This window comes from Eumetopias jubatus, unplaced genomic scaffold (assembly GCF_037043125.1).
Source record: "Eumetopias jubatus isolate StellerSeaLion01/CBP00866 unplaced genomic scaffold, mEumJub1_p1.0 scaffold_9, whole genome shotgun sequence".
Classification (NCBI taxonomy): domain Eukaryota; kingdom Metazoa; phylum Chordata; class Mammalia; order Carnivora; family Otariidae; genus Eumetopias; species Eumetopias jubatus.
The window spans coordinates 31,114,001-31,138,686 of record NW_028274815.1 but is presented as its reverse complement, the minus strand read 5'-3'; the positions used below and the strand labels follow the sequence as shown (position 1 = coordinate 31,138,686).

The following is a 24,686-nucleotide window of genomic DNA, read 5'->3' as shown; positions in this document are numbered from 1 at the left end:
ATGCAATGAAAGCTATGCATAAATATTTATAAAAATCCCTTTATCTAAGTAGGCCAGTAACATTTAATATTTTTCAATAAATCCATACATAAAATATATACATTCGTGCCAAATGGAACATATATTTTGAAATATGAACCCCAAGTAAAACTCTGAGGAATCTGGAATAAAACCCAGGTATCTGCCAAAGGAAACTTTGGAGCCGTTGTCATTTGAAGAAAAGAAACAATGCTGGGTCTCTTATCTTGCTGGACTGTTTTGCTGGTCAGACTTCTAACATCTCTTCAGCTGAGTTTTGTATTTGACTTCCAGCCTGACGGCCATTTGACCTGCCAACTATTATTTTCTTTGAGGGTTTTACCACTCCACCCAAGTCTTCTGCTCTCCAGGGCGGTTGTGTGCGCTTCCTTTTTCCTTTTCACTTCACCTTAACGTCAGCCGTGGCTTACAACCCGGCTTATTGTGCATCCTCTAAGGTTTCAGACTCGGGGGCCGTCGCGATGAGGACCTGACACTGACGGCGCTCGGAAAGTCAAGGTCCTCTGCAGGGTATCTGCTTTGTGCCAGGATTTCCGTCCAACCCGAGAGTCCCAGGGTCCGGGCCAGGCCCGGAGCGCCAGACTCCCCCCGACTGGGTTCCAGCCGCCTCCCCGGGCCGACCCTGCGGCCTGGGACCTCGCAGCCGGAAAACGCCGCCCTTTCCTGTCGCCTACTCATTAACCCAGGAGGAGGACTCGAGAAGGAAGAGACTGAGACGGATTAAGAAAATTAATTAACCAGGTCCAAGCTGGGCCTTCGGGCGGAGGGGCGGGGCGTGCCGCGGCGGTCGCCGGAATGACCGGCGGGCGCAGGTGCCTCCAAGGGCGGAATTTTAGGCTCCCAGACTGGCAGCTGCGCCACTTGCGACTCGTCGCGCGTCGGGGACAGACGCCACCCGCCGGCCCCAGCTTCAGGCAAGTCTCTGTAGGGACCCCGCGGGAGAGGAAACACCTCCCCCTGGGCTGGAAAAACCTGCAGCGTCGGCTGTTCGCGCGCCCACTCGCTCAGCCCCCAGCCCCAGGCGCCTCCAGTGCGCCAAATCCACTCTCCGGGTTTTGGCAGCAGCTCCAAAGGGAGCGAGCTGGAAACTGACAAAACACGACCTTTCCCCCCGAGCTGGGGCCGAGAGTAGCCGGGGGACCCGGGGCCGGGCAGGGTCGGCGCGGTGAGGTGGCCCCGCTTCCTCGAGAGTCACCCGCCCAAGACGCCCGAGCCTCGCCGGGCTAGGTCGGCTTGTGGAGACCAGGAGAGGTGGGCGCGATTTTTCGTGCAGGTGTCCAGGGTGCGGGTGGAGTCCCTTTGTCCTCGGGCACCCGGGCGCTAGCACCCCGGTGTCCCTCTTTGAACCGAGCGTCTCCCGCAACCTCTGTGTGCCGAGAGAGCTGAACGCTAACTGCTCGGAGCGAAGCAGCATCCCTAAGGGTGGCGCCAGGGCGGTAACAATGGGTGCCCATTGTACTCCGAGGGCCCGCAGGCGCTGTAGCGGCTGACCCCCGCCCGCTCTGCGGGGCCGGGGCGCAGGTACCGCGGCGGGGTGGGTCTTCGGGGCCGCGCGCGCCCTCGGGCCCGCCCCGGCCCGCCCCCTGCGCCGCCGGCCCCGCCCCGAGCAGCCCCGCCCTTCACAGGTTCAGGCTCTGCGTCCCGTCGCCGCGCGCTCAGTCGGGTTCGCACCTTCCCTGCCGACGGTGGCCGGAGCGGGCTGGGAGCCCAGCGGCGGGGCTGCAGAGCTGGCCGAGCCTGGAGACCCGCGGCCTCGGGCGCCTTCACGCCGACTCGGAGTGGATAGTGCTGTGAGGTGCCGCGCGGGCCGAGCCGGCTGGATCTGCGGGTAACGGGCCGGGACTGCGTGTGCCCTCGGGAGGCGTCCGTGCGGGGCGTCCCGCCCTCGGGCAGCGGCTGGGAGCGTCGGGGTGGCTGGTGAGTTGCTGCCTGCCCAGGGCTCCTTCCTCTTTGCCTGTGAGTCTCTCCGATCCGCGGTCGTGGCCGCTTCCGGCGTGCGCCGGGTACTAGGCTTAGAACGCTCAGGGAGCGGGGATACCGAGAGCATCGCCTTCCCAGCTGGTGTCCAAAGGACCAAAGGGGACCATAAAGCAAACCGGGAGGGGTTCGGGTGGCATGACCGGGACGCAGAGCTCCACCATTTGTGCCCACCACTTTTCAGGGTGGGGCTGCACGGCTACGCTGCACCCTCTGAGCTATTGACAGCCATTCTGGGCGCGAATTGCATTTTTCCATCTGAGAACAAACCTCACATGGCTACCGCTCCCCTCCCGTCGTGGGTTGGCACCAGGACCGCACCTGGGTGCGCCGTGCACATCTGCCGTGGCAGTGTCCGCCGGGTGCCCTCTCCTCCCTTGACAGGGGGCATTGTGGCAGGAGCTCCAACCTGCAGATCTGGCAGTTTATAATTTTTTTTTTTTTTTTGGACGGTGGTTTCTGAACAGCTGAAGCGTTTTCAAGATTTTTTTTCTTCTTAAAACTGCCTTGACACAGACAAGTATCAGACACGTGAGGACGAATGGATCTGGCCAGTCATTTTTTTGTTATGAATTATTGTACTCCATCCCCCTCTCGACTTCGGGAGGCATGTGTTTCATCTTATAAATAGAAAGTAGCATATTTTTTGGCAGGACCTCCTTTATACTGTACAGTCTAGGAGAGGTCAGTTTAAAAATAAATATGCACTTGAATGTTGAATTACCGAGAGCCAGGCTGTGGCTGGGACAAGCTGCGTGGACAGCAGCATCAAAGCCCGGAGCGCAGCTGTGTTGAAAAGAGTAAAAGCCCCAGAGTGCAGCCCAGGCTGACAGTCAAGTAATTACATTTTGTTTAAAAAAAAAAAAAAAAAGTGAGTGAATTAAAATGAGGGCGGGAATAGGAATGTCAGGAGGGTATTGCAACATGAATCTTTCCAGCCCTGGTGTATTTGGGGGAGTCGCTGCTTATGTGTCTGGGAAGGGGGAGGGAATGGATGAATGTGTTAGGGAGACAAAGATTTCCTCCCCACCCCCAACTTTTAGGCCTCACAATATTCAAGAGTTTCTTCGGGTGCTGCCTTTTAGAAAGAACAAGAAATTAGGAGTGCAGCAGATGTCCGTATTTGAATAGCAAAGCCAGTCTTGGAGACTTCCCTTCACATCACAGGGAGACAAAAGGCTCCACATGAAGCTGTGATCATGCCGCAGGGGTATCTCGAAGGCGATTTAAAAGACTCCTATAATGTTCTAACTTAGAAAGGATCTTGAATCTAACAACCAAGAAACTGCAGCTTCTCTTTTTTTCTGGACAGTTCTAGAGGTCTTCTCTTTGATACCACCTGTAATTTGTATGTATTGATTGGCAGTTAAGAGTCAGCTAGACCCTATGTGTGTGACACAAACCCTTTTCAGAATAGATTTAAATGCTTAGGCGGTAAGTTGGGGCAGTTATGACATGTTCAGCATTGGCACTTGTGGAATCAGGGATCACGCATATTTGTATAGTCCAGGAATGGTGGAAAGTTCTTCATTAAGTCCCCCAAAGAATGTCGATTTCCCAATGGGCCTCACTCACTGAACACAACCCTTGAGTACCAGCTTCTGGGCTCGCAGATAAGAACTTCACAGAAATTTGGAAGTGTTTCTGGATCCATGGCAGTTTCTGTTTTCCAGTGGTATCATCTGCAAGAGATTTACATTATGAATTCCATGATTGGAACATGGTGTTGTGGCTATGGCAGCAGCTACAGACATGAAATCAGATGAGCTCCCCCTTCCCTCCAAATCTGAGTGGGGAAATTCTGTTTTCTATCTGAACGTAACACGTAAAGACAGCTAAAGGAATGAGTGTTGCACTTTTTTTTTTTTTTTTTGCTTTTCATTGTAAATGTAAATGTGCAAGAAGAGTAAATACAAAGCCCTAAAAATTATCACAGACGTGCTCAGATTGAGCTGGTTTGTCTATCTGCTGTCCAGCTTTCCCTTTAGTGTGGTGTTTTACGTCCAACATGCTCACAAAAGCTGCCCTTTTTTGCTTCTAGAATTCATGGTATTCGACAGCAGTCGGGATAAAGTTGCTTTAACCTGTATCACCCCAAAATTTTTACCAGGCCATAAATTTTTCCCAAGCTCTCTGCCCAGTAGCCATTACATTTATCCAGTGGGTAAAGTACAATTCATAACCTGAAGAGACCCTCCAAAAAGACTGCTCTGATGTTTTCTTTGTAACTATTAAAATTCTTATTTTTGGTCTAATTTCATTTTGGCCTGGCCTAATTCTTTCTAACCAGAAATCCTGTGGACCCGATTATTCACTGATTGAATAAGAACTTCAGTCTATTTTTAAATGCAGTATGTTTGCCAGAGAATAAGGGTAGTCATTTGAAACTAGTAAATTCAGCCAGGTACAAAATCTCCTTTACCAAGGACTGAAGCCCAAGAATTCCGCTAATGCATCACGCTGTTCAGGACTTTGGATGATAAATGTACTTCCTACATGGAGCCTGTCCTGAATGCCAAGCAATCTTCTCAGCCCTTTACCTCGATTTAACTCATTTATTTCTAGCAATCATGCTGTGAAGGAAAAACTGTTACTATCCCCATTTTACAGATGTGGAAGCTGAGAACAGACCTGTTCTATACTTGCCCAAAATTACACTAAAAGGAACAAATCTAAATATGCATATGGAATTTAATTGGCACGCAGGAGTGGCTAATCCTGAATGAATGTCAGCACCTCTTTAGGGTAGGGAGATGGGGAAAAAAACCGTAAGGTTAAGAAGCCTCTCTGGAGTCAGGCTGCCCTGGGCTCATAGCCTAACTCTGGCACTTAATACCTGTGTGACTTTGAGCAAATTACTTAGCCTGCATACCTCAGCTTAGCAGTTATAAAATAGGGATAATAATATGAACTCAGAATGAAATGAGTTAAAAAAAAAAAAAAGTAATGCACTTAGAACAGTGCCCAGTCCTGAGTAAGCACAAGAAAAGGTTGATGCTTTCATTGTTGCTTTTATCTTTTTTCCTAGGTGCTTAATACTGGCTCTCTTGTTTAATATCCATAACTACTCTTTGAGGTAGATAGTATTGTTCTTATTTTCCAGATGAGAACACAGCCTCAGAAAGGTTTAGTAACTTGGCCAAGGTCACACAGCTGAGTAACAGAATCAGGTTTGAATTCAGGCCTAGTTGACCTTGTACTAAATACCACACCCCCACCCCTGGGGGAGGGAGGCTATTAAATCTGACTCTGGTGAGGGTTTTTGGCTTCTGGCAGAGAACTCATTTCGTAGTACTCTATATTCAAAGGAAGATGGCAGTAACTGCCAGCCTTGGGGAATACCACGTGAGTGATTGCATTTTTGAAGATAGTTTAGTCTCAGAGGTATGGCAACTGTCTTCTGCAGTGGATCCAGCATCAAACTGCTAGAGTTAACCTGAGCGTTTAGTTTATACCAGCAATGAAGAGATGTGCTACATGAAAATGTAGGACTTGGAAAAGAAGAGGGGGGGACCAAAAAAAAAGCCCGAAACATCCAGGAACGAGCTCAGGATGAAGTGGAGCTTAGGGTGGACCGCATCCTTGTGTTGAAGTTCTGAGAAGCCAGGGGTTACAGTGTCCCATAACCAGTCTGGGTGGTCACCTCCTTCAGGCCAGTGCCCACACCCATAGTGCCTGGCCCTTCAATTCCCTGGCATCCAGTGGACATTTAATACGTGTTTCTTAATGACGCTGCTTCAGGACCAGGAGCCACCAGTAAGCTGGGCAGGAAGGTTCTGTCCTTGGCGGAAGTTGGGCCTCATTAACAGTTCCAAGTTCTACATATGCCCCGGGCCCTGCCAGATAAGTGTCTGGTGTGACAGATAGAGGGAGGGGGCCTGGGAAACCTACCAGAGGTGCCCTGGATAACCCACGGGGGGCTGGCCTGGCCTCCGTGCCTTGGATTTGTGGGATTATGATTAGCTGGGGGAGGCTGCTCAGACCTGAGGAGGGGTTCTAGAAAGAATGGCTCGAAATAACTCAGGTTGCCTCAAAACCAGGAGCAGTAGTCTTCCAGCTGTCGGCCTCCGTTTGGAATCTGCCCTTCTCCTGCCCCACCCTTCTAAAGGTTACAAAGGAAACAGCACCCCACAAACCAGGATAAATAATGTAAGTAGCCAAATAGTTTTACAGCAATGGTTGGGTATGTTTCTTTCCTTTAAAAAAAAAAAAAATGCCTTCCTTGGCCTTGATACATTTCTTCAGTGCCAGGTTCACCAGTATCTCATGATGATGGGCTGAGTTCGCCAGTACCTCTGGTGGAAAAGCCATTTTTAAAGTGAGACCACAGTTTTATAATATGAATCATGATATTGATATTTTATTAAAAGTTCTCTTGTTTCTGAAGAGCCAAGCAAACTGATGAATTTGGAAGCTGGTGAGTTCCAAATTAGTATTTGTTGACTCCTTGTTGCTCGCCCAAGCCATGGATTAATAGAATCCTCGAGTCTCAAATGTGAAATTAAAAGAGCCTGATTTTCAGTGATTTGGGTTTTGTTTGCGTGTTTGAAAAAGTCATTACTTACTTTCTAGCCTTCGGTTCTTTGTTAAACCGTGTTGCAGTGATAACACGTCTGCAGTTAGCTAGGACAGCACCACCTCACTGGGATGCTGAGCTCCGAATAGCATCAGGCAGGGACTCTTTGGGAAACTAGCTTGCTTAAGGTCCCTTTCTGCAGGACTTGTCAGAACGTTTAATAGGTCACTGTGTTCAGTGAATCGCCACAGGGAGACAGTGTCCAGGGTCTCAAATCATTAGCCCACAGGGCCGCTGACAGAGCTAGTCTGGCAGGAAACACACGCTGGGAGCCAGTGAGCCAGAGGCAGAAGCCACACACTGCAGTCTGCCCTGCGGAGCTGAAGGAACCCAAGGACTTTATAGAGGACCAGCCACAAGGACACACCAGAAGGTGTGAGCACACCTGTCATTCTGCTTTTTGATCAAATTAATGCAAGCCTGATGGAAACAATCACAGAGGTACCGGACGTGAGGCAACAGGGTCTGGTCTTAGCTCTGATCCAGGTGTAATGGACCTCAGGGTCTTTTTCTCATCTCTTCAGTGAGGTGTTTGGCGCTAGATCACCTCTAGCTATAGAGTCCAATGAGCCCGGAGCAGTGACATGTATCAGCATAGCTCTCTTACTAATAATAATGGAAAACCCGGATCTGCAGCGAGGCCGCCTGAGCCCGCGTGCAAGGCAGAGAACTTCAAAGCTAGGCCTCTGTTTAGACAGCTTACACACTTGGGAATCTGTCATGTTCTGGTGACAACTCGAAGGTCATATTTGTGGACACATCATTGCCAGTGATAAATCACCATGTGTGTAGTTGAAAAAGACCTGTTCAAATTCATAATCATTTAGGCTACACACATTTTTTAAACAAGGCATTTTTGGTTTAATGTGGCTTTGCCATTCTAGAATGTATTTGATTTCTTTCCCTTTTTATTTATTTTTTTAAGTTTTTTTTACCTTTTTTTTTTTTCCCCAAGGGTCAGTTCAGACATAACATTGATTTTAACACAGCAGGAGATGAGGCTCGACTGGCCCTCTGTGTCACAAGGCAAACGCTGGCCCTTCTGTGGGTAGGCTCTGCCCCCTCATCTGTGAAGCCGTGGAAGGGGAGGGATGGGGGCACAGAGGAAGCAGATAGACACTTTCCAGGCTCTTTTCTGGCTCTAGACTGCTGTCGTTCTATGACTTTCTCCCCCTTGTATCTGAGGCATTCCACAGTGTCTTATACTTTGTATTGTAACACTTACTGCATTTATTTATTTATTTATTTTTAAAAGATTTTATTTATTTGACAGAGAGAGACACAGCGAGAGAGGGAACACAAGCAGGGGGAGTGAGAGAGGGAGAAGCAGGCTCTCCCCTGAGCAGGGAGCCCGATGCGGGGCTCGATCCAAGGACCCTGGGATCATTGACCTGAGCCCAAGGCAGATGCCTAACGACTGAGCCCCCCAGGCGCCCCACACTTACTGCATTTAAATGATCATTTATTGACCCTTGTGGCTACCTAGCTAGACTGCTGGCTCCTTGGAAGTAGGGACTGAACCTAGTTTATATCCGCTTTCATCTTTTTTTTTTTTTTTTTTTTTTACAACAGAACCTAATGGAAAAACAGACAGTCTAGTCCTAGCCTGTGACGTGATTCTGCCTCTGGCACGGTCTTCTCAGTGTTGTCAGGCCAGAAGTCACGTTCACTTAGCAGCTTACTCAAATATCGCCCTAGTAACGTTACTCTTTCCCAGGCGACAGAACCCGCACGTTCAAAGGGAGGCATCTCTGGTCCTTTGGTTCTGGTGGTAAGGATCACGCAAGGTGCTCCGAGGAACAAGCCAGCCCCAGAACTTAATTCTCGGTTAGGTAGCTGTTGGTGGATGTGAGTGACTAGCCAGGGGCTGGATGAAGGCAGGTGACCTCTCACTGAGTCCATCAGCTGAAGCCACATGGCCCACCGTGTGTCTATCACAGCACCAAACTGCCAAGTGTTTTTCCTGCCCTCAGATGGCTTCAGAGTGAAACGTCTTCCACGATAATGTTGATTTTTTTTTTTGGCTTCATGTAAGTTTAATATAAGTTTCTGTTGATGAGTGTGTTTTGTTCTGTCCAGCTGTGGGCTCCCCTGTGGTACAGGTGGGGTGGAGAGCTGCCGACATGCCCCTGGGACGTTGTGAGGGGGAAACCGTGACTTCTTCCCAATTCCAGTTTTTTCTTAGAAAGAGGAATTATGCTTGGAACCAGAACATGTTGGGGGTTTTCACACAATTTAAAACAATCAGTTTATGCACGTGGCCAGATCCCAAGGTGCAAAAGAAATCAGGTTGGAGAAAGATCCCAACAATGAACTTCTGGCCTGTCTTGTTCCTTATGCAGCTCTGGCTTCTTGGAATAATTAGTAATAGTAAACTCTCTTCCCACTGATTTGTCAGCTCATTGCGTAACAGAACTTTGTCAAGCACTTGACGTGTGTTGTCTCCTCCTAAGAAGACATTGTTAGTATCCCCACTCTGCGGATGAGCAAACTGAGGCTCCCAGAGAAAATTACCGGCATTGCTTTGTACCCTTGATTTGGTACCAGGAAGGGTGGGAAAAGATGATGAACATTTTATAAGCTGGTAGCCAGTATTTTGATTCTAAGGGTACTTAGATAAGGATTTTAAGGAAACTTAACTTCATTAAAAAATACTCTATTTTTTCCTTAAAATTCCCCGGAAACTAGATGTTTCTGCAGACGTAGAATCACAGACCCTAACATTTCACAGATGGAGGGTCCTTATTTCGGCCCTCCTCTCTCATTGTGACAAGATAACACTAAGGCCCTAAGAGTTGAGTGACAGAAAACGAGTCCTCCCCCTTGGCCCCGTTCTCTTTCAAGCTTTTTTTTTTTTTTTTTTTTTTTTTTTTTTTAGCCAAAGCAAAGAAAGACAATCTTAATGTAAACCCAGTCTATTAACAGATTTTAGAATTTTTTTAGTGAAAGAGGAGGAAGGAACGGGTAGGGAAGTTGGCCCTACTTTTCTCAGTCTCCCTTCCCTCCACCAGTGGCCCAGGGGTGCCTGCCTTTAGCTCCGAGCGTTCCAGGGAACGCGGTATGAAGAACCACCGTCATAAAGTACTTTGTAATACTAAGGATAGATAAATCTTCCACACAAATCTATGATTATATCCTCTCTGCGTGTCTGGAGCTTGCATGCACTTGCCAGGGACTGCTCCTTTAAGTTAGCGTGGCCTAGAGGAGATCTCCCCTAACTTCCCCAGGCAGGAATGCTTGTCTCTGCCTCCCCTCTGGGATCCTGACTTGGGAACTCAGACGAAACGGGGAAAGCCTCTCCCTTTCTTCAAGCTGATTAACTCTCAAGTTGTTTCAGACTTCTTCCTCAAAGACAGCCCCACCTGGCCTCGCCATGAACTTTCATCACATGCCTAGTTCTGTCCTTGGGACCATACAGATTCCCTCCCACTTGACAGCTTATCAGATATTTAAAGAAAATAACTGGAAGCTCTTACATTTTTCTTTATCTGACCAGTAGCGGTTGATAGTAATCTGCCCAACTCCAAGAAGTCCCATTTGTTCTTAAGGCTGAGAGGTTTGGACATGGAGAGGAAGGATGCTTGTACATTCAAGGGGGAAGTTAGCCCCTTGTCAGAGTAAGGAATTATCCTCTGAGCAAGCTGGAGGTGGGAATTCCTTCCAGTTGTGGAGATTGTTCACAGGGTGGACATAAACCATTTTATCGATGACTGCTGCAGACAACATGTAAGGAGAAAATGAAAGTTGTTATTTTATTAAGAGAATGCCTCCCCTCCTTCATATTGAATCTAGTAGTGTTCTGGTTTTTCATTTGGTGTAAAGATGATGCTTGGTGTCTGCACAGCACTCAGCTTTTATAAGCCCCTTTAAGAGAAGCAGGTTTGGGGTAATAATCTCCATTTAGGCAGAAGGCAACTGGCACCCACGTGCGTCTGGAGTTCTACAAGGAGCTTGCAAGTCAAGCTCCAAGTTTTAGCCCAGGTGTCTTCTCCGCTAAGGCCTAGAACCACGGCTCGGTCTCCTGTTGTTGTGTTTGCCAGTATGTTCGTTCATTCGGTAGGTGTTTTTCTCAAGTACCTGCTCTGTGCTAGTCCCACATTGCTATTCAAAGCAACCCTTTTCTGGAGAATGTCCATTAGAGTTTCTTGAGGTTTCTTTGTACGTCTTGGGCCAAATAATCCAAATTTCCCCTTAACCTGTTTCCTTTTGAGAGGAAAGGTCAGGAGGGCAAGCTCATTGTTTCTCCAGGGCCTCATTCTTTAAAAGACTGACTTAAATGTAACTAGCGAGTCTGCATTCAGGGGCATGTATTGTCAATTTATTCTTGAGTCTTGCCTGTCTCTCTGAGATGCTATTTGCATATTGCAGTCAAGGATAGAAGCCCTTTCCCTTTCAAATAGCACGATGACAAATATTCTCTGCCTTAATGCCAAAGATCTGTAAGAGCTTAGAGAATTACTGGGACTTGCATTGGTAGGCTGTGAGACTCTTACTCTGCATGGATAGAGAAAGGTTAAAATGTCTTACAGACGGAAAAAGGAAAGAAAGCCTTTGCCACAAGAGGCCACAGCTCCGTTGTTAAATGATTTTATTTTATTTTTTTTCTGTAGGAGTCCTAGAAAGACTCCATCTTGCATTTTCAACAGGACGGGCAGGGAAGAAAGTCAAGGCAGTCTCTTTCAAACTTTCTCAATTTGTTCATTCAGCAAACATGTCCAGTGCCAACTATGAATTAAATCTAGTTGTCTCTCCCCAGAAGAAGGCAGCCTAGTGGGAGACCCAGTAATGACTGCAGCAGGTGTCATAGCTGGTGGGTTTGAGGTATAAACAAGGTACCGTAGCAGCTCTGTGTAAGAGGCCCTGGGGCAGCCGGCCAGCAATATTAGCTGCGGGGGTGGGCAGGACCCTGACTGCTAAAGTGGGCCTCACACGAGTTGTTTTATGTCCAGGCTGTAAAGGTGGGCCAGCCACTGAAGCCCGAGAGTGACAGGGTCACTTGGGCATTGTAGCTGGCTCACGCAAGGAGACAAGGTCGGAGGCAGGGAGACCCATGGGGTGGCAAATGCCCTTATGCAAGAGAGCCATCTTGAGGCCTAGAAAAGGCTGAGGCCTTGGGGTTGACGAGGGGAGACAGCACTGGGCCTTGATGTGGAGAATGAGGCAGGGAAGAAGTTGGGGATGACAGCTGGGTTTGGGATTTGGGTGACTTCCTACCGTTTACCAGGAGGAGAGTACAGGAGGCTTGTGCTAGGGAGGCAGGAGGAAAGATGGCACAAGTTGAATAGGCAGTGCCCGGCGGGGAGCCAGGTGACGTCTAAAAAGACCAGGGGAGAAAAGTCCAATGCTGTCTGTGAAGGAGCAGTGTTTTCTTTGTGTTTGTTTTACAATTTCCAATCCACTGTGTACTGATACTGTGTGCACCACGAGTGCCTTGGGCCCACACCCAGCTCCCAAACTGGTCAGTAGCCTATCCAGGGAGAAAGATCCACCAGTCCTGTCCTTGATGGTTACAGCAATGTCAGAAGAGTTTCTAGTAGCTCACTTTTGATTTCTTTCCTCATCTTGTCATCGACTGGCCGTGGTCTGCAGAGCTACCTTGAGTAGTTAACTCGAGACTAAAATTACGTGTAGGGCTAAAGACACACTGATTTGGAAGTTATCACTAGAGGGGATAGTTGAAGCCCCGGGCAGGGTTGTGATTGTAGGGGGACTGTTAAGGGTTGGGGGATGGACAACGACCATCCAACCCTGTGGAAATGCCGTATCTAAGGCGGGGGCTCAGACTTTTTCCGTAAAGAGTCAGTTCATATTTCAGACCTAAAGGGCCACGTAGCCCGTCCATAACTACCCAACTCGGACCTTGTCTTGTAAAAGCATCTCTGACAGGGTTTCCCAACCCCAGCACTACTGAGAACTGGAGCCAGATAATTCTTTGCTTGGGGGGGGGGGTTGTCCTGTGCACTGTAGAATGTTGAGCATCTCCCCGGCCCCACCCACTAAATGCCAGTAGCACCACCACTCCCGGTCGTGAGAATCAAAAATATCTCTGGACATTGCCAAATGTCGCCTGGGTGGGGGCTATAGACAACCTATAAATGAATGGGCATACTTGTGTTCTAATAAAACTTTATTTACACAAACAGGCCAAGGTCTGGGTTTGGCCCACTGACTATAATTTGCAGACTCAGGGCCTAAGGGATGGACAGAGGGAAAACTAAAAGGGTTTATTCAATAATATTTGAGGGCCTCGGGTGTTCATTGCCCAGAAGGAGGCTCTGTTGGGAATCCATCATAAAGAGGAGATTTTTATCAATAGTAGCTCTTACTCATAACACCTTTGCCTACCTCATTCTTACTGAGCTTAGCACCTACCTGGAGATACCGGACATAAAATCACAAAACCAGAAAAAAAAAAAACAAAAACAAATAATAGGCTCGCTAGGAGTCCTCAGAAAGCCTTCGCCGGTGCAGTACTGAGCCTGGATTACGTGAGGTGAGTAAGAGAATTTTCTCTGGGAAGGAAGTGACTAAAGCGGATCTTGGGGGATGTTATGAGTAGGGTTGATGGTAAGAAAGTGGGAGGACATTCCACATAAGGAACACAGGGTTCTTAGTTTCAGAAAGTTGCGGGGGAAGTGAAGTGTCCCCAGTGAGGGAAGGGAGCCATTGTCCCCTGTGAAAGCCGTGTGGTGGTTGTGCGAGGCCCGGTGCACGTGCTTCCTCTGGGAAAAGAATTAACGGGGCTGAATGCTGTTTTCTAGAACAGGATGTTTGTTTTTCTCCTCGAGCCTCAGGGGGCTTTCATTACTGCAAAATTTTAATCTTTTGGCTTTTCTTTTACATCAAGTCAAATTCCTTTTGAGATTCTTTTTGACAAAATTCTTTTGGCTGGTGTCTAGGACCATTTTATTCATTCTTGGTTCCTGACAAGGTGCAGTTACTATCTCTGCCTCTCACTGATGTTGAGATCATAGTGTATCATTTCTTCTTTGTCCTGTCAGACCTCGAGGCAGGTAACCTGCAGTGGCCATTCCATTCTAAACTCACTTGCATGCGAGTTGTCACGTTAGCCAACCAGCAACAATTAAGAGCACGGACTGGAGTCCAGCGGTGGCTGAAATCTCAGCTCTTCCATGGCTTTGGCTGATTTACCTGAGATACGGGCATAATCTAAGATTGCTTCCTAAGAGGTGTGTTCCAATACCCACCTGGCCCATAGCAAACACTCACATGTTAGCCATTCATATTCACAAGTGTAAATTCCTTAGAGAAACAGGCATTTCAAATTTGCCACTTCCTTGAGGAGCCCCTATAGACTTGGACTGGGGGATGGCACTTGGGAGCAAACCAACTCATCCCTCATGATGGAAGGGGTAGCAGGGGTTATGGATTTAAAAACTTCTTGACTTGGTGTTCACTGCGTGCTTTGTGTAGCGGGAGGCAAAAAGAGAAGATCCAGTTTGTGTCCATAGACGAGCTCTCAACCTGGTCTGAGGGGACATTCATTCATTTCTTGAACAAACATTTGTGTACAGATATTTCTATACAAATAACACAGGGGAGCCTGCCTTGAAAGTGGGGGGAGGATGGAATGGCCACTGCTGGCTTCCAAATATCCCAGTGCTGGTATGAGGTGGAGAAGCCATATTTCAGCCCATCCACTGAGAATGAATGATTATCAAGGGCTGGAGTAGGTTGGGAGAATAACGTGGAAAATCCCATTATGTGTCCTTTCACCCTATTAGAGAAATAGAGTAATCAAGGGGCCTAAACTTGGGGGCCAAATTCTCTTTCCATATTGATAATGTCGTTGCAGCTTCGCAGATGAGGTGGGATCCATTAGTTATGGAAGCACGTGAGTAGTTCACAGTAATGGCGTCATTTGATTCACATCTGCCAAACTGCCCTGGTCCTCCCAGCCCTGAGACCGTGCCCCCATACGAAACTAGTTGTGACAAGTGAGCCAGGCATTTTGAGAGAACCTGTTCTCCTCCTGCCTTACTACAACACCCGAGGATCAATGTCCATATTGAGTCCTCCCCAGTAACCGATTTTAATAGGAAGGGTGTGTAATGGCCCGTCTTCAGAAGTGCAGACTTTCGAGGTGGAGGTGCCGTCTTCCAGTTTTGCTTCTAAAAAATCTTTCAACTAGTACAATTAGATACCATAAATGTGAGGCGTATACATGAATTAGCAGTGAGTCTCCCATATGGTATTTTGTGGGTTTCTATAAAGCAGGTCGTAAAAGAAAAATAAATACAAGCTGTTGCTGAATCATAAACGAGAAGTCCGTTTATAAATAAGTGAAGGTGAGATGTATCAGACTTTTCTGAGTGGGTCCATAAAATAGAGTTTGCTCAGTCTGGCTGTAAGTTCATTTGCATGAAAGCTGAGCCGCTGGGGGTGGAGCTCGGGGAGTTTCACTGTCTTCGGCGTGTAGCTGTGTCATCCTCAGCTTGGATGATATGGGACGGGATAAGAATCTAAAAATAGAAATGGCATCTTCTTATCTTCTCCTGGGTGGAGTAAATAGACTAAAAATATGAAAAGCATCCCTTCAGGATGCTGTTTATTGGGTGTTCCTCTGGTTACATTTTTTTTTTTTCTGTCTTATATTTTGATTGAAGATCAATGTGAAGCTTCTAACACTGATTTTTTTTTTTCCATGACTTTCAAATTTTTTGATTCAGAGAAGCCTTCCTACAGAGGTGTGCAGAAGGACTGGCATGGGTGCCCACACTGTGGTAATGTTTCAGTGTTTCTGATCCAGGAGGTTGGCTTGTCATCCCTATATTAGTAAAAACACGGCCATCTTCAAATGGACAGTCTTCTAGGTAAAGTCTGTGAGCGTTTTGACAGGCAAATGTGACAGGAGGCCATGAGGAAGTTGGCAGTGATAGTATCCTGAGAATGAGCAGGCACCCGCCACGCACCACCGAGGAGGCCTGGGATCAGGGCTGCTCCCTGTGATGTCCCCAGACCTTGATCACACATCCCACAGCCACCCACTCCATCTTTGAGAAACCTGGCTTCAAATGAGAAGCCAAAATCTAGGTCCTTGTATCTTCTGCCCAATAATCCTAGGGCCTCAGAGAACAAGTTAATCCCTTTTCTATTACAGTTGAATGAATCCTTCAGATTCCTAAAGATTTGTTTTCCCCTCCGTCTGAGTTTCCTTTCAGCTGCTCCCCTCCTTCAGCTTCTCACATGTCACGACCAAGTTCTTTGTCTCCCTGTTGGACTCCTTAGAACATATAGGAACATGTTTCAGGTATTCTTTATCCCTTCTAAAGTGTGGAGTCCAGGGGCACGTGGGTGGCTCAGTTTGCTGAGCGTCCAGCTCTTGGTTTCAGCTCAGATCGTGATCTCAGGGTCATGAGATCCAGCCCGCGCTGGGCTCTGCACTTAGCTCAGAGTCTGCTTGGGACCCTCTCTCCCTTTCCCTTTGGGCCTCCCCCCTGCTCTCTCTCACTCTTTTCTCTAAAATAAATAGATAATTTTAAAAATCAATAAAGTGTGGAGTCCAGGGTCAAATACAGTTTTCCGGGCCTTATCACAGTAGCATCTTCTTGTTGGTGGCAGAGAGAAATACCCTGAAGATGTTTGGGGGTGGAGAGGTTCTTAACTGGGTCATCATCTGTCCCTGGGACTGATGGTTCAGACTTGAAGGAGGACCCGTTTCATATTTCTGCTTGAGGCCCCGGTGGTGTGGCAGTGCTGGGTCTTGATGCCAGGAAGAAGGGAGGCAGAGTGAAGAGTGGTCAGAAGCTAGGATGTCCTTGAAGGATGTGACAACGAAGCAAGCAAGGGGAAGTCCACACACAGTCACTTCCCGAAAGTAGAAGAAAGGAAAAAGCCCGAAGGTCCCTCGGGATGGTTTCCCCACCCCCCACCTGCCCCTGTTTTTATACATGTGTGTTTCAGATTAACTTTGCAACCTATTTCGTAGGCTGCAAGAACTTTTTTACCCTCTCTCTCTCCACTAAGAATTACTCTAAAAATAATTAGTGGACCAACCAAACATTCCTTTCTTAAAATAAATGTGATTTTAAAAATCTAAACCTCTTTGTTCTTTTCAGAGGAGTTGCCAGTCCAGTCAACTCTTAAGTGATTCAGGAACTGATTTTTTCGTGTGTCACTTCTTAACGAACCCTGTTTCCCCCCACCTCCTGGCCACTGCCCTGCTTTGGTCTTTTTGGCATCATTCTGTTTACCAAACGGATGGTAAGGAAATGAATCAAAGGGCCGCTTTGGGGTTTTCTTTCTTTTGTTCATTGAATTATCCCTGCTGTGATGATTTCTCTTATTAACACTGTCACTTACACTTTATTCAGTCACCAGAAAATGGAATGGCTAGCCTAAGGCCAGAAGGACACTCCAACACTGCCATTCTTAACAAAACCATGACTTTAAACTTCCCTCGAGACCTTTTGTATCCTGGAACCCCTGGATGTCTCATAAATTCCTGTAAGCGGGGGCCTGTGCATTTGCAGCTGGACTCCATGCCCCCACATCTGCCGGACGTTCTCTCTCACCTTGAGAGAGGGTGACAAGCCACTGCCCGGGGAGTTGACCCCTTTTGTTGGCAAATCTGTCCTGTTCCAGTGCCCAGGCACTGGGACCTTTGTTTTCTAAGGGATCTAATTTACGAGATGAATATTATCTCAAGTGTCATCAAAGGGGGAAAGAAGAGCAAATAGTGATCCAAGAATGCCGAGAGAGGGATTAGCAATCATGGAGAGTTCAGATTTCAGGGTCAAGGGGAGGGTTTTTGAGAAAGGGCTACACATAGGAAGATTTCTTTCTGTTTTCCTCTGTTTCTTTCGTGCCTTCCTGCCTTCTCTCTGACTTTCTGTCTTTGGATTTGAGAAAGACAGTGGGAGTACAGGAATGAGGGCAATACAAGAAAGCTGGAGAGCCCAGAGAGCCCCCCAAGTGTGGGCGGGCAGCATCCGTACCACGTGGTCACGATGGTTGGTAGAGTCTTGCCTGAGAGAAAAAGGCTAACGGTTCTCTTCGTTTGGCCTGTGGAACACCCGGAGGGCCTGCTCACCAGTTCTGGTGGAGTAGTTCACATCTGGCCCGTAAGCCCCTCCTCCCCGTCCCCCACCCCACCCTACAGCAGGCGGGCCCACCTCCTGGGCAGAGGGCAAAGCCGCTCAGGCGACAGCCTGACCCAGGCTGCCCCACTGGGATTCATCCTTGCTCTGCCTACTGCCGCGTCGGTCAGCTGCGGAGCCCAGGTCTCCTTTTCTGAAAACGGTGAGCAGAGACGGGATTTCGTGTTGGGCATTTAGAACCATCCCATCGTAGAGCATTGTGTGTGTCACTAGCTGCCATCCGGACAGGAGCTGTATGCCCAGCCCCAGCGCCTCTTCCATGTGGACCCTTGCTGCGTCCTTAGGCCTCTTGCCTCTTGCCTTTTCTCCTTGCTTTCTGACTAAAAACCCTTCTCTCGTGAGGGCTTTTCCATTCTGCCAAATAACCCTGATGCTCCCTCTTAAGCGTGAATGCCTGGTCCCTGCAGCAAGGGGTGATCATCCCTTGGCCACGCTTCAGTGAGACAAGGGCAGCCCCCTCGTGAGGTCTTACCCACACACAAGCTGCCACCCTAGATTTGGCCTTTTGAACACAACTGCCACGGAATTGTTTGCATTATGATCCAGTAAGTCAGATTCAGTAGGCTTTTCGGGACCTATATTTAAAATTCTCTCCAAGGTGCAGCCTGAGCCCTAAGCAGCACATTTTTTTTTTTTAATAGCTAATTGCTAATTCATTCACATGGTTCAAAAACCCCAAATCATAAAAAGATGTACAGTGAGAAGTTTCTCGCCCGCCCTCCTCTGTCGTATTCCATCCACTCCTCCCTGTGGGCGGCACCATTATTAGTTTCCTGTGAATGCTTCCAGAGAGATTTTACAGAGATGCAAGCCGAGACAAGTGTGTCTATGTACTTCGGCACCTGTTCTTCTTTCAAAGATGGATATCTTTGAGCTCTTTCTGTATCAGCACACAAAGAACTGCTTCATCCTTTTTAAGACCTGTATAATACTCATTTGTACTGGATGCACCTTAATTCAATCTAACCAGTCCTCTCCTCTGTCAGTGGACAGTTAGGTTGTTTCCAACTCCAGACTGGTGTAAGTCCCGGGATTGATAATCTTGTACATGTATTATGTAAGTGGATAAATCTCTGTAAGTAGAATTCTGGTGTTGAAGGCATGGGATTTGCAGTTTTGATAGATACTGCCAAACCACCTGCCACCCAGGTGGGATCTCTTGGGGCTCCCACCATGGGGGTCTGCACTTATCAGCCCAGTGTGTTATCACACATTTGTATCTTGAACAGGCTTTGGGGTGCACCCCCTTCCTAACTGGGGAGCTGACTATGAACTCCCAGCAAGTGTGTTTATTCAGTGTCGGGACCTTCTTCTCTGGAGCCTGGCCACTTGGCTTAGAGCCTTATAGCCACGTAGCCTTGGCAAAGAGACCCAAGACTCATGGTCTGTACCTCAGTGTGTCATTTGTAAAATGGGGCTTTTAACAGTAGCAGCCTCGTGGGTTCTTGTGCATGAGCTGGTAGGTTGGAACAGGGCCCAGAACACAGAGAGGCTCTCAGTGTTGGTGGTTCCCAGGAGTGTGCGCATACCCTCCCCAGGACCAGCCACTTTGTTTCCGCTGAAGAAATTGTGTGTTAGGTTTCTGTATTAGCGGAGGCAGAGGAGATGTGGAAAGAATAGTCAGGCCAGGAAGGGAAAGGGAGGCATTGATGTCCATCGGCTGATAAGCCTGGGAGCCCAGAATATCCAAAAAGGAGGGGAGGAAGCAGCCAGTGTAAGACATCCTCCTTAATAGATTGTGATCTGTGGGATCAAGCATGGTTGCCCCTGAGCTGGAGAAGGACAGATAAGAGAGAGGGATGGGGTCGGAGTTCCATTTCCCCAGCATTTCATTGCAAATAGCAACCCATCTGAAGTTGTAAAACTGACATTTTTGTCCCAAATTCTTAAAAAAAAATTTTTTTCCCAGTGTATTTGGGAGCCCATAGAATGGGGACATAGTAGAAATTCAGTACAAATTATTGTTTGCAAAGTCCTAGAAGCCTACATCCCTGTCAGGCAGTAAACACTATATAAACATTTATAGAAAGAAAAACGCCTTTTACAGGATCTTCTCTCTTCTCCCACTCCAGTCTCTGCCTGTAGCCCTTGTGGCCTTCACTCACCAAGCCTTTCCTTACTTTTTGTCGCTTCCTTCCCACCTTTGTGTCCGTGCCGCTGACATAAAACCCAGCTTCGACCAGGCCGAGCCAGCCTCTGGCGAAGGGCTTGCAGTGCCCATGGCAGTGGCCGTGGTCATGGTCAAGGCTGTGGCCAGGCGGGGAGGGAAGGAGGGCTGGGCGTTCCCCCCCCCCCCCCGCCCAGCCTTCCAGGCACAAGTGTTTCCTCTCCCTTCTCCCCAGCTCACCCAGTCCTTGTTCAAGTGCAGGGCGATGGTGCGGGATGCCATCAGCAGGGCAGGGAACTGTTTGCTGGCTGCATCTACATGGTATTTTTCTGCATAGTTTGAAGTGCTCTGCCTCGGGTTCTGGCCTTGCATAACCCTGACTCCACCAGCTGACCACGGGCAGCCCTCACTTGCCCCTGGGTTATGGTGGACACACTGTATCTTTCCCCGGCAGCTGTTGTCCTGGCCGTGTGTGCTGAGGACACCACTCCGGTGGGCACCTGTCCCTCGGGCTGCCTCCCACCTTCTTTGGGCTCCCCGGTGGTCCCTGCAGGTTGTCATCCACCATGCTGTGCCCAGAGGCGCAGGAAGGCAAGGCCAGCTACCCCAGGTGGCAGGGGCCCCGGGCTGTTAGACAGTTACCAGGAGGTTCTGATGTTGGGATCCAAGGCTTTGGATTTGTAACATCTGTGACTGCCACCAGACTCAAATTCGAGTGAACATTGAGAGAACATCTGGACCCACCAGACTGGCTTCTTACACACGCATGTCCCCTTCTTTGGTATCAAGCACCTCTTGTTAGTAACACGGTGTTTCCTTGGGATCCTAACCTCAAGTGGGAAGCAGAAGCTCGGGGCACCTTTGTGTGGCTACAGCAGAACACCTCGGGGAGCTTTTGGAGCCAAGATCAGGACTAAATAGAAAAGAAAGATGGCAAGTGTGTGGTCCCAGGTGACGGCTAGGTTAGTGAACTCCGGATACAGTCCGCCTTGCGCACTGCCTGGGCCTCCTCCCCACACACAAAGCCAGGGCATGGTGGGCCTCTCCAGCTCATCGTTCTCCACCTTGTCGAGCCTGGGTACAAGCCAGTTCCCAAACAGAGCTAATTGGTACCTTGCCAGCAGGTGCCAGGGCACAGTTCTTTCCACCCGCTTCGGGGAAATGGATTTAAAATTCTCGCCAAAAGGAAAGAAGTACGCAGCAGACACAGACGGCCTCTGGCTGCTACAAAGCGAATGTGACTGGCTCTCCCTTCAAGCCACCACCCGACTCAGCCCTTTGAGTATTGATTGATATATTTATCTATTTGCTCTGCTGCCGATGGGAGGAGAGCCTGATGAGAGAGGTCTTAGCCGAGGCATTTCAGGAATTCCCGCTATGGGAAAGGTTTTAACTTCCCCATGTCAGCCGGTGTGACTGAAGAGTTAGAGGATTATTTTTAAGAGACGAAGAGTTTCTCCTCTGTAGGATGAGAACCTGGAGCCCCACACCTCCTAGCTTAGCACTTCTGATTGTGTTAAGTAGCACATGTGAGGAGGGTGTGTGAGTTTTCCATGCTGGTAACACATGACCACAAGCTCGGTGGCTTACACCACCCCCTAGAGATTGCCCCACAGTTTCTGTGGGTTAGGAGTTCAGGCAGGGCTTCGCTCCAGGGTCTCATCAGGCAGTGAGCCAGCTGTCAGGGCTGCAGTGTCATCAGAGGCTCAACTGGGGGGAAAATCCACTTTCAGTTCCCACAGGTTGTTGGCAGAATTTATCTCCGTCAGCCCTCCCTCAGCACAGCAGCTTACCTTCCCAAGGCCAGTGAAGGGAGTCTTTCTCAGTCTGCTAAGATGGACTGTTTCATAATACAACCTACCCAGGGGGATGTCCCATCCCCTTTGCCATATTCTGTAGGTTAGAAGCAAGTCCCAGGTTGTGCCCACAAAGGCATTAACACCAGGAGCCCTATCATGGAGGTTTCCTTGGGGTTCCGCCCACCCCAGAGAGAGGATATGTGCTTTACCAGTAAATATTCCAAAAGTATTCCCAAGTGAAGACCCAGCCTGTTATAGATGATCACGCTGTTTTGTTTTTTTTTTTCTGTGAAAAGAAGCAGTTTTGTTATTTTGCTTCCATCTCAGAAGGACTCAAGTCCTGAAACCCTTGACGGCCCAGTTCTCCGTGCCACAACCTGATTCCAGCTGCAGCTCTTCTATTTACTGACTGTAGGTGATTGAGAAAGGGTGATTAATTTTTTGACCCCCAAATCCCTGTTTTCTCATGTGTAAGAATGCAGTTCGCTGCATAAATAGCCACTGTCACTTAGTAAATATTTCCAGTCCCTTTGCTTATAAGACTATTCACTGTATTGCATTAATTTTATTTAGACACGGGACTCAACAACAAAATACTGTCAGTCTTGCTAGCGTGAACACCAGACAAAAGAGAAAACACATTGTAAAGCAAATCCACTTGTATCTAAGGAGCTGAAATCACTCTGGTCATGTGCTGACAGCCATTCTTATGATAGAGGAAAAATCTAAAATCTTAGACATGTGCAGAAAATTGTGTCCATGACCATGTTTAAAAAGTGCTGATGTCATAGGTATGAGGTTTTTCAATCTCTTTCCTTTTTTTTTTTTTTCTCCCCCTGAAATAAGACTAAGATTAGTGGAGCCTTAGTAAAAGACCCAAAGATTAAAGTTTTTATCCGAAGATTCAAGTTTTTATCCTCCTTGATAGAGGGAGAAGACAAAATCAAGCTTGGCTTTTCACAGGCTATTGTGAAGAAGGCAGGCCCCAGTGAACCCCGAAGGACCAGCAACTATAACCTGCTCTGGTTTCCTTTCCAGGTTTCTCCTCGTCGTGGAAGGGGTTGGATGATGTCCCTGGCTCTCCAGGACGCCCCTCCTTGGCTGTAACTGCAGGAAGGCCTCTTAAACCCCGCTCATCTCCCAGCCACTTCTGGAAGCTACTTGAGAAAAAAAAAATGATGTGACAGATCCTATCAGAAAGGATTTTCGGAAACCTAACACCTTCGAAGAAAGTGGCCCTTTTCCCTTTCTCAAAGTAGACATTCTCCAATTCCAAAATGCCAGCCAAGACCCCGATTTACCTAAAAGCTGCCAATAACAAGAAAGGCAAGAAATTTAAACTGAGGGACATTTTGTCCCCCGATATGATTAGCCCTCCCCTCGGAGACTTCCGCCACACCATTCACATCGGCAAAGAAGGCCAGCATGACGTCTTCGGCGACATCTCGTTCTTGCAAGGGAACTACGAGCTGCTCCCAGGAAACCAGGAGAGAGCGCGCCTGGGCCCGTTCCCGGGGCACAGCGAGTTCCTGCGGGCCAACAGTACCTCCGACTCCGTGTTCACGGACACGCCCTCCCCCGTGCTCAAAAACGCCATCTCCCTCCCGACCATCGGAGGGTCGCAGGCGCTCATGTTGCCCTTGCTGTCGCCGGTGACGTTTCATTCCAAACAGGAGTCCTTTGGGCCGGCCAAGCTGCCCCGGCTTAGCTGTGAGCCGGTCGTGGAGGAAAAGGCCCCGGAGAAGAGCAGTCTGCTGGGGAACGGGACGGGCCACCAGGGAGACGTCTCGTGGGGCTCCAGCGGCTCCGCGTCGCAGTCCAGCCAGGGTAGGGACAGCCACTCCTCCAGCCTCTCCGAACAGTACCCCGACTGGCCGGCTGAGGACATGTTTGACCATCCCGCCCCATGCCAGCTTGTCAAGGAGAAGACAAAGTCGGAGGAGTCCCTCTCCGACCTCACAGGTTCCCTCCTCTCCCTACAGCTCGATCTGGGGCCCTCCTTTTTGGATGAGGTGCTGAATGTCATGGATAAAAATAAGTAACGGACACCGCCGACTCTTGGCCTTTGGGGGGAAAAGGTATCAAAAAATAAAAACTAAACTAAACCACAGTCGAAGAGAAGAGCTTCACTGGCTATGTGTGCAGTTTGTGTGATGGGTTTTCTAAGATAATGTTCCTACGAAATATTTTTTGTACCTATTATGCCCTGTTTGCAAAAACAGAAAGGCAAAAAACAAAAACAAAAACAAAAACAAAAAACGTCCTGGCAGAAAGGAAGTGAGTCATTCAGAACCCATTTTCGGCGGGTATTGCTGATGTTCAGCTCACATTTTTTATTTCCAGAAACGTAAGAACTCTGGCTCGGCCAGGATTGGCACTAGCTACGAAGGGCTGCTCAAGTCACGTTAAAGAACTTGACAATACTCCAGCATTTTCTGAGCAAGAAGTCAAAATTTATTTAACACCTAAGCCTTTTTTTCTAGACTCTTTTCTATATTACGTTATTTGGGCTCATCATAGCAAATTCTTCAGTGTTAAAACTGTTCTCTGTTCTCACATTTGAACAACTCTATGGGTTTGGGGGATTTTCTCATAGCTCTTATATATCCCTATATATTATATCTATATCGCGCAATTTTGACCGTCAGCTACATGTTGGTAAGACACAAGCAAAGTATTACTGTAACTAAGTTATTTTTAAAGTTAAAATATATTTTTATGTGCCTTTGGCTTTTTATTGCAGAGTCTACATTTTATAGATACTACATCAGATGTTGTCATTTGACTTGTCTCCATTGGGGTTCCATTGTAAGCTGCGTATGTGTATGTTTGGAAAAGTGTATTCATACTTAGCTTTATTTCTTTTTCTTCATCTGTTAGCATACTTTTCAGAGCACCCAACAATGGATTGTTAAATATAAGGGCACAGGTTACTCATGATGCTTCTGCAGAGACTGTGGGCTACACCATATAATGTTATTTGGAAATATAGGTATTTTAGTACAGTACATAACTTGCATTACATAGGTACTTCATGCGACACAATAAAGAGTAAATGTTAAAATGAA

General features: G+C 48.0%; 1 protein-coding gene across 3 annotated transcripts; it reads left to right on the top strand.

Annotated features, from left to right (window-relative positions):
* Positions 1 to 465: 465 nt before the first annotated feature.
* CDC42EP3 (CDC42 effector protein 3) lies at positions 466 to 24,686 on the top strand. Of its 3 annotated transcripts, none has more exons than XM_088026397.1 (2): positions 466 to 953; positions 22,657 to 24,686. In XM_088026397.1, exon 2 carries the CDS (start codon positions 22,896 to 22,898, stop codon positions 23,658 to 23,660), a length of 765 nt encoding a protein of 254 aa, XP_087882523.1. In that variant the 5' UTR covers positions 466 to 953; positions 22,657 to 22,895; the 3' UTR covers positions 23,661 to 24,686. The 3 variants fall into 3 exon arrangements, with proteins under 3 accessions (XP_087882523.1, XP_027972930.1, XP_027972931.1); XM_028117129.2 differs by lacking the exon at positions 466 to 953 and adding an exon at positions 1,688 to 1,956; XM_028117130.2 differs by lacking the exon at positions 466 to 953 and adding an exon at positions 5,960 to 6,165.

Bases quoted from the DNA above. Each gene is read 5' to 3' on its own strand.
- CDC42EP3 (XM_088026397.1), top strand. From the start codon at position 22,896: ATGCCAGCCAAGACCCCGATTTACCTAAAAGCTGCCAATAACAAGAAA.